At 37.5% G+C, this 9,867-nt stretch overlaps 1 protein-coding gene across 1 annotated transcript; it reads right to left on the bottom strand.

Annotated features, from left to right (window-relative positions):
• Positions 1–968: 968 nt before the first annotated feature.
• LOC133614245 (dehydrogenase/reductase SDR family member 11-like) lies at positions 969–8,847 on the bottom strand. Its single transcript, XM_061972087.1, has 7 exons — positions 8,506–8,847; positions 4,403–4,612; positions 4,246–4,340; positions 3,084–3,213; positions 1,476–1,559; positions 1,337–1,402; positions 969–1,209 (listed from the first exon to the last, which is right to left on the bottom strand). The coding sequence occupies exons 1-7, from the start codon at positions 8,635–8,637 to the stop codon at positions 1,171–1,173; spliced, it is 756 nt and encodes a 251-aa protein (XP_061828071.1). The 5' UTR covers positions 8,638–8,847; the 3' UTR covers positions 969–1,170.
• Between the last annotated feature and the right edge of the window lie 1,020 nt (positions 8,848–9,867).

The following is a 9,867-nucleotide window of genomic DNA, read 5'->3' as shown; positions in this document are numbered from 1 at the left end:
CAGTAGTGCATGGTGAAACTCGAACTTCGATATGCGTTAAATACAATTATTTGGCCTATAGTTAAGTTAGCTGATTTCCTTTAAGATTTAGTTTACTTTAAAAGCAACAATACATATTAATGAACATTTCACATGTAAATATGTGAGATTATAGCCAATGGCAATTTCCCATCTCCAGTCCCCTGGCAAGTTGATATTAAAATTGAGACAATCACATTCAAAAAGTTCAAATCTCACCAAAAACCTTTTTAAATATTTTCTCTTATAAACCTTTCACCTTAGTTAGTTGCCCCTTTAAACCTACAAGAACCAGATTGAAAAAGCAAACATTTATCTATGAAATGCAACCTAAAATACATGTCGTGCTCATACCTGGTTGGAAAACTGAAGGCGCGTTCTCGACTGCTATAGGAAAGTAGGAAATATTGCACTTTGAGAGTAAACAAAAAAAAACATTGTGTATAGTACGCATTAATAGGAGATACCTTCTAAATGTATACACTTATGGTACAATATGACTGAATCATTTGTTTAAATAAGGCCTCCTTCAAAACAGACCTTCAAATAAATGTCTGCAATCCCTGCAGTGGCGTAGAACAACACCTGTAAAGAGTACACTTACCCCATGCACACGTAGGTACATTTAGAATTTAGACGTCGAGAAAGGCTTACAGTGCACGCCAACAAAATTAAAGCATACAACTTTCAGTATTAGGAGATAACTTTATGGTCATTGACCAGGTAAACTCTATAGGAACTTAATTCAGTTCAGTTCAAAGTCCAGTAAGAGACAATCTTTTTAACAATGAGGCCTCATAAAGTCTCCATACATAAAATATATGCAATGTGGCCTTTCCTGTACAGCGTCAGGAGAGGGAAGTGCTTCATCTAAATCAAAGATGTATTGAGTTCTTATTGAAAAACTGATTGAAATGTCACAGAGAGAACTACAGACATTGAAGGCAACATTATGTGCTGACACCACTGATCGTTTTATTGCTTATTCTTTCTTTGTATAATTGTACATTTTATGCTGTACCAAATGTATTGTAGATGATTAACAATGACAACGTGTACCTTTCAGAGTGCAATCATCCTTTCCAAAAGATAGCAAGAAAAGAACGCATAATAAGAGAGCGTTAGCAACATTCGTTTTAGAATTGCTTTTTACTATGTCTGCTCCACGGGTCTCATCTGAACATCACCAACCTAGCAAAAAAAAAGAACAGATATATCTGCTTTAATGGCTGACATATTCACCTGTGCAGGAGCAAGGGTTGAACACACACGGTACAACAAACACACACACATGTACGGAGGAGACACACAGGCACACCTGCACATGCGGAGGGGCACTGAGGACGTAGGTGACAGCATCAGCAACATCTTTGGTGTCCAGCGGCTGAAAGAGCAGGGAGGATTGCGTCGAACTGTCTTGATAATAATAATTCCTATCACAATTACGGTAGCGGTACCTTGTATTTGCCGGATATTTTTTCAGTGTCGCCACTGTAGAGGCGAAGAACAAATTCAGTGTCGACACGGCCAGGGGAAATGCACTGCAAAGCCAAGGAATGCCTTATATTCACTGAATGATGCTGACTCTGCAAACATTTGATTTTTCTTTCTTCCAATGGGCAAACACCACAAGTGAATTGCCTCGTGCGCACGTTTTAAAGAAATAACAGTTTTTTTCATAAAAAATACTATCTTCAATATCAGAGTCTTCATTGTGATATAAATTAATAGAAAGACCTAAAAGAATCCATCAAGTCTCTCACTCCACAATACGTTCATGCAAGTAATTAAGAAAGTACATTCTGTAAGATCAGCACTATTGGGACATTTAGAGTGCATCCAGAAAGTATTCACTTTTCTCACATTTTGTTGTGTTGCAAACTTATTCCAAAATGGATTACATTTATTTTGTCCTCAAAATTCTACATACAATACCCCATAATGGCAATGTGTTTTTTTACTTTGCAAATTAATTAAATATAAAAAACTAAAAAATCACATGTACCTACGTATTTACAGCCTTTGCGCAATGCTTTGTTGATGCACCTTTGGCAGCAATTACAGCCTTAAGTCTTTTTGAATACAATGCCATAAACTTGGCACATCTATCTTTGGGCAGTTTTGCCCATTCCTCTTTGAAGAACCTCTCAAGCTCCATCAGATTGGATGGCAAGCGTTGGTTTTCATCCAGGATGTCTCGGTACATTGCTGCATTCATATTCCCTCTATCCTAACTATAGTCTTCCAGTTCCTGGCGCTAAAAACATCCCCAGAGCATGATACTGCCACCATCATGCGTCACTGTAGGGATGGTATTGGCCTGGTGATGAGCGGTGCCTGGTTTCAGACAAGATCATTTTGTTTTTCATGGTCTGAGAGTCTTTCAGGTGCATTTTGGATAACTTTTTTATTAAGAAATGTCTTCCGTCTGGTCCCTATACCATACAGGCCTGATTGGTGGATTGTTGCAGAGATGGTTGTTTTTCTACAAGGCTCTTTTCTGACAGAGTGACCATCGGGTTCTTGGTCACCTCCCTGACTAGACAAAGATGAATGCAGCAATGTACAGAGACATCCTGGACGGAAATCAACACTTCCCATCCAATCTGATGGAGCTTGAGAGGTGCTGCTAAGAGAAATGGGCTAAACTGCCCAAAGATAGGTGGGCCAAGCTTGTGGCATCGTATTAAAAAAGACTAAAGGCTGTAAATGCTGCCAAAGGTGCATCAACAAAGTTTTGCGCAAAGACTGTGAAAACCTTTGTACATGTGATTTTTAAATTTTTTTTTAAATAAATTTGCTATTTAAGTATTTTTTTTTTTTACATTGTCATTATGGGGTATTGTGTGTACAATTTTGAGGACAAACATTTATTTATTGCATTTTGGAATAAGGCTGTAACATAACAAAATGTGGGGAAAGTGAGGAGCTGTGAATACTTTTCGGATGCACTGTATTCCTACCTAACCCATAAGTGTTTGCCAGCGCGAGTTTAGTCATGTGACCCGTTGCAAAGATACAGGGGAACAACGGCGGACAAAAAAGTGTGGGTTACTGCGTCCTACCGAGGTACGGATGTGGGATTTGGCCTCGCGCAGCTCACGCCTCAGAGCCTCCGTCAGCGCCGTCACTGCAAACTTGGTGGCGCAGTAGAAGTGCAAATCGGGATTGCCGAGAATATGATGACCGGACATGCTGCAACACACACATGACAACAATGAATAAAAACAGTATTACTTACAAAACACACAGACAACCGCACGTCACGTCAAAGGAGTGAATTAACGTTCAATAAAATGTTTAATAAAGTTTTATATATTTTTTTCTGAATACATTATTAAAAATATATTATATTTAATTATACCTTTCTATTTACAGTACAATTGAATTTGGAAAAAATATTCAAATCAAAGGGAAAACATTTTTTATCTATCCATCTTAACAATACTGATATTTAACAAAAAGTAACCAAGTAAATAATATATTTTTTAAGTACCGTATTTTTCGGAGTATAAGTCGAAGTTTTTTTCATAGTTTGGCCGGGGGTGCGACTTACACTCAGGAGCGACTTGTGTGAAATTATTAACACATTACCGTAAAATATCAAATAATATTATTTAGCTCATTCACATAAGAGACTAGACGTATAAGATTTCATGGGATTTCACGATTAGGAGTGATAGATTGTTTGGTAAACGTATAGCATGTTCTATATGTTATAGTTATTTGAATGACTCTTACCATAATATGTTAAGTTAACATACCAGACACATTCTCAGTTGGTTATTTATGCGTCATATAACGTACACTTATTTAGCCTGTTGTTCACTATTCTTTATTTTAAATTGCCTTTCAAATGTCTATTCTTGGTGTTGGGTTTTATCAAATAAATTTCCCCCAAAAAATGCGACTTATACTCCAGTGCGACTTATATGTTTTTTTTTCCTTCTTTATTATGCATTTTTGGCCGGAGCGACTTATACTACGAAAGATACGGTACAATTAAATTTGGAAAAAATATTAAAATCAAAGGGAAAATATTTTGTATCTATCCATCTTAACTGTACTGATATATAACAAAAAGTAACCAAGTAAATAATACATTTTTTAAATAATTTCAATAAAAGGAAAAAACAACAACATTTTTATAAAATATCTTATACATTTTTAAAAACAATGTCCTGGAAACATAAGTTTTGAAGGTTCATTGTTGGAGCATGCGAGTACCCGTTTATGTTGATAATATGCCCGTCGTCAACATTTCTGTCCTTCATGGACTGATAAGCCTCTTGTGTGCAAATGGACAAGGCGAGGACGTTCACCTGCAGATACACTATCATCAGTCACAAATCACACCATCCTTTGGGTCCTGGTTTGAACCTACGTCCAACATGTTCTTCCAGCCTGTGGTTCTGCCACTCAGCAGGGGTTCAGCATGAACTACGCCTGCGTTGTTGATGCACACGTCCACGCCCTCATGCTGGGCTTTGATAGCCGAGAACATGGAAGCAATTTCCTCCTCGCTGGTCAGGTCGCACTTGAACGGCACCAGAACGCCACTGTGGCCTTCACTGCGACACTCGGCTGCCACGGCCTGTTTGAGAAACAGGCTAGATGTCAGAGAGGGGAAGATATGTCCCTGACAAATACACAACGTGAATTGGATTGACCCAAAATGTCTCACACAGCTCAATGCGGTCTACGAAACACCTTAGGGCAGGTCTAATCAACATCCGGCCCGCCAAACATCACCCAGAGAGGTTTGATGAAACCATTCAAGCTAGGGTTGCAACAGCAAAGGATATGTGTCACAATGAAGCAGCAGTGGGTGAGTAGAAGAAGATGGCACTAGGGACCCTAAAAAAAAAAATCTAAATAAATCGAGAAAATCGAACTTTAACAGCGACTGGACAGCAAAGTATGAATGTAAAGAAATTGCTGACTTTGATGTATTTTGTATTCCTGTTAGTGTTTTTTTGGCTGTTTAACTCTGGCGATCAAAACTGGTTAAATACATGTACTGGTTAAGTAATTAAACACACCTTGGGTTTAATTGTGTTAGAACCACTTGTGTGCTATGTTTGCTGTGTGTGTTAACACTAGGGGTGTAACAGTACACAACAATTTCGGTTCGGTACGTACTTCGGTTTAGAGGTCACGGTTCGGTTCATTTTCGGTACAGTAAGAAAACATCAAAATATAAATTTTTTTGTTATTTATTTACCAAATTTGTAAACAATGGCTTTATCCTTTTAACATTGGGAACAGTAATAATTCTGCCCACGTTAATCAACATTAAACTGCCTCAAGTTGTTGCTCAGATTAAATAAAATGACAAAACTTTTCTTCTACATATAAAAAGTGCAACATTAAACAGTTTCAAGTTAACTCATCATGCTTAATTTATTACAGCATTTGGGAAGCCTGTAGTTGATTTTTATTATGTAAATGTTATATTTTTTATCAACATGTGATAGCAGGGACCCTGCCATTCAAAACTAGGCTGCTCCATTACTAATGATTAATGTAACTATAGCTGAAAAAAATAGTACAATACCAATAGGAGAGACTGTTCATCCCTGAACACCATGGAGTTCATGTAGGCTTTATGATGCAGTTACATTATTATATCAGAGACATAAACTCTTCATTTAACATAATGTCCTTTTTTGCTGCTTCAACACAGCTCAATCAACACAGAAAAAGGTCAAGTGAAATAACAGACAGACAGGGCTTTGCTGTCCGTAACACACACACACACACCGCAAAATGAGCTAACGTTACGCTAAAAGCTAATTAGCCTTCACCTCAAGCCAGGACTGCGAGCGAGCTGAGCTGCCGTTTACGTTTCTAGAACGTCAACGGCTCATAGTGATGTTACTAGTAGTTGACTGGGAGGTGTTTATTATCATTTGGGGAGAGTCCGCTGTCTGATGCTTACCTGCTAAACACCTACATGCTCATGACGACGCTGGCGCACTGACTCCATGCGCTCTGAATACGGACTGCTGATTGGCTGTGACCGCTTTGTGTGTAACCAATCAGATGGTTGTGTGGGTGGGACAATGCTGGGTGCTGTGTAGAGTACTGACAGAGACAGGCAGAACGAAGCGGAGCAGCTTGTTAAGACTATAGCTTAGGCGGCTACTTAATATGTTCGTGTGGAAACTCGTTCGGTACACCTCCGAACCGAACCGAAACCGCCGTACCGAAACGGTTCAATACAAATACATGTACCGTTACACCCCTAGTTAACACTAACCCTTCTATTTTCTTTATGTAACATACACAAAGGACGTCATACTTTTGTAATGTTTATATTATCAGTCTTACAAACTTAGATAAAGGAAGACATGTAAAGACTGAGGAAGAAAAATAATTCAAAAGAAGGAACGTCAATCATCAACTAAACTTGCTAACGATCTGTCTAGCTGCGCACGCTGGAAACGAGTAGCGAGGGCAGAATAATGAATTTATTGACAGTGCAGTCTAAAAGCTGATGGGGTTACTTTGTAAATAAGTAAACGCAGTCGGAAAGGAATATAACCTGCGGAGGCACTTTATAAGTAACATCCAAATGTTGATGTCCGGGCCCTGAGACCTTGGGCTCTTGAAACTGCTACTCTCTTCATTATGTAGTTGAATAGCCCTGCCTTAGGGTGTTTAGGTGTGTTGGTACGTGCCTTTATAAGACTGAAATTTGAGCATGACTGGTTGAAAAATATGGCCAGTATTGAGGAAAGTGTCTTTGGTGGCTCGAGCAAGTGAGCATTCGTCAAATTATGATTGACTGTTAAACTTTGAACTGTTACTACCAACACAGGGGTCTCCAAACTCCAGCCCACAGATAATTTTTTCTAAAAATAATATCACTTAAAAAACATTTTAAACAGTTGAATAAAAGAGCTAACAGGTTTAATCTAACAAGAACAAGTTGAATAGTTGACATGCACTAAAAATACAAAGCTGACATTCAATCAATACTGTCTATTGCATTGGTTTTGAAAATTAAAAAATATGAAAATATATCTTCCAAATCAAATCCATTTAGGCAGAATATTCTTGGTTGTTTTGTTCTTGTTTTATACATTTTATTTATTTATTACATATTAGTATTTTTTATGTATTTGATTGATTGATTGAGACTTTTATTAGTAGATTGCACAGTGAAGTACATATTCCGTACAATTGACCACTAAATGGTAACACCCGAATAGGTTTTTCAACTTGTTTAAGTCGGGGGTCTACTTAAATTGATTCATGATACAGATATATACTATCAGATATATACTATCATCAAAATACAGTCATCACACAAGATAATCATCATCAGAGTATATACATTGAATTATTTACATTATTTACAATCCGGGGTGTGGGATGTGGAGGGGGTGGGGGTGTGTTAGGCTTGGTTGTTATCATCACTTCAGTCATCAACAATTGTATCATCAGAGAAATGGACATTGAAACAGTGTAGGTCTGACTTGGTAGGATATGTACAGCAAGTAGTGGACATAGAGAGAGATAGAGTATAATATATTTTTGCACTTATTTAAGGTATACTTGCAATGGTAGTATTTTATTCATCCTGCTGTGTTAAAATGTACATGTGACACTTTGATTGATTGAAACTTTCATTAGTAGATTGCACAGTGCAGTACATATTCCGTACAATTGACCACTAAATGGTAACACCCGAATACGTTTTTCAACTTGTTTAAGTCGGGCTCCACACTGCTTTGCACTATTATTTTAAATTGTATCTTGTGTCTGTACTGCAATTTGGCCAAAGCTGGTTTTAAATGTGCTATTAATGATTAAACTGAACTAAACCAAAGCATTAATTTAGCCAACCACCCAGGGTTTATGCAGGTATCCACAAATCAAATCTAAGGCTTTTTAATGCCTTTTTAACTTAATGCCCATGTCCTAGTGCAGATCGTTAGAGCAGACAATTGTCCCTCTACAGAAAATTGTAAGCACTTAACAATGATATTGTTGAATAGTTGAAAAATGTACATTAACTGTGGCCAAATGATGCACACATGTAATTATAAAATATAATAATGCAAGTAAGCCTTTTAAACGCAGTAAACATAATTTTCAGTACTGCAGTATTTTTACCATTGAAATTGGAAGGTCAACAACTTAAAGGTGCTCTTTGCAACTCACGTGTAAACATACCTAAGTGTTTATGGTCTATTGTGAGCGAATTGTGGTGCTGCATTTCCCCCAGGGATCAATAAAGTACTTTCTATTATATTCTATTCAGCTTCCTCACAGAAAATGTTTTTTAAGCAACAATTAAAACAAGAACACCACCTTGGTGGTGTTCTTGTTTTCTTGTTTTGTTTGCTTATGTTTGCAAATAATCACTCAAATAGTTTCTTTTACAACTTCATTATCTATTAAAAGCGACACATATACTACCAAATATCTTTTGGCATAATAATTTGAGAGTTGTAAAGAAAAGACGTTCGTACCAACCTTTAATTTCTCAAAGTCCCTCGCACAGCCCACCACTGTCATACCGAATTTGACCAACTCTTTAGCAATGGCCGCCCCGATTCCAACCGAGGCTCCGGTGACGAGAGCAACTCTGCCCCTCCAACGTTCCATTACTCTCTGCGTTTTTTTTCTTTAATTTAAAATTTTTTTTTTTTTTACAAGGAATGCTACTATCTGTTTTTTAGAAAATTCCTGGCAGAACTGGGTCACTTGTCAGAGAGCCCACATATAAACACAGACGCGCCCATTTCCTCATTAATCATTGTCGAAACGGTGTTGTACCGAAATCTGTTACCCCGGAATTCGTAACTCCAGGGGGCGATGTACCCATTGCGTTTGTTTGATGGTTAAACGGCAAGCCCAAAGAGGAGGAGAAGAAGAACGCTTGCGTAAATGGCGTAAACTGTCCTTAATGCTGAAACGTCAGTTGTCAGAATTTCAGCATTAATAAATTACACATATTCTGGAAATCAATGACTTACTTTCATTATAGTATGAGTCCATTGTTATTATTAATGCTGAAATTCTGACAACTGACGTTTCAGCATTAAGGATAGTTTACGCCATTTACGCAAGCGTTCTTCTTCTCCTCCTCTTTGGGCTTGCCGTTTAACCATCAAACAAACGCCATGGGAACATCGCCCCCTGGAGTTACAAATTCCGATGGGTAACAGATTTCGGTACAACGGCTGAGAACTCGACCAAAGTAATTACATTCAATTGAATGGAGGCGGATCTTTAGGAGCCGTTCAAAAACCCGTCATTATAAATTGTATTTTACTTTTTTTTTTATCAAGGACACAATTGATAGCAGTCATAAGACAAGATGTGGGTCAGAGTAATGTATATTCACGCAAATATTACACAAATTGCGGAAAGCACCAGAAAGCAGAATCGAAGCAGAACCTCCAGGTTCTGTAGCGGCTATTCTGCCATCAGGCCGTAAGACTCTTGAACGCATCATAATTATCCCTTCAATTCCCCCCAAAATGGATTAACTCGCTGGAATAAAAGACAATATAACATACATCCATAAAGGTAGATGCATATGAAAAAGTGCAATATATTTATCTGTACAGTAATCTATTTATTTATTTATATATGCACCTTATTGCTTTTTTATCCTGCACTACCATGAGCTAATGCAACGAAATGTCATTCTTATCTGTACTGTAAAGTTCAAATTTGAATGACAATAAAAAGGAAGTCTAAGTCTAAATAAATGTATTCACAATATCGTATATAATTCTGTTGTTTTTTTTGGTTGCAAACCCACAAAGTAGTGCCATTGTTCTGTTACAACTAAAAGTTGTAAACTCTTGTTGTTGAAGTGTGTTGTGC

The sequence above is a fragment of the Nerophis lumbriciformis genome, linkage group LG17, assembly GCF_033978685.3.
Source record: "Nerophis lumbriciformis linkage group LG17, RoL_Nlum_v2.1, whole genome shotgun sequence".
Classification (NCBI taxonomy): Eukaryota; Metazoa; Chordata; class Actinopteri; order Syngnathiformes; family Syngnathidae; genus Nerophis; species Nerophis lumbriciformis.
The sequence above is the reverse complement of the archived record's forward strand: the minus strand, read 5'-3'. Positions and strand labels throughout refer to the sequence as shown.

Bases quoted from the DNA above. Each gene is read 5' to 3' on its own strand.
- LOC133614245 (XM_061972087.1), bottom strand. From the start codon at position 8,637: ATGGAACGTTGGAGGGGCAGAGTTGCTCTCGTCACCGGAGCCTCGGTT. The intron at 4,613-8,505 runs GTTGGTACGAAC...TTTCTCAAACAG, and splicing joins GGGACTTTGAGAAATTAAAG to GCCGTGGCAGCCGAGTGTCG. The intron at 1,403-1,475 runs GTACCGCTACCG...CTGCTCTTTCAG, and splicing joins AAATATCCGGCAAATACAAG to CCGCTGGACACCAAAGATGT.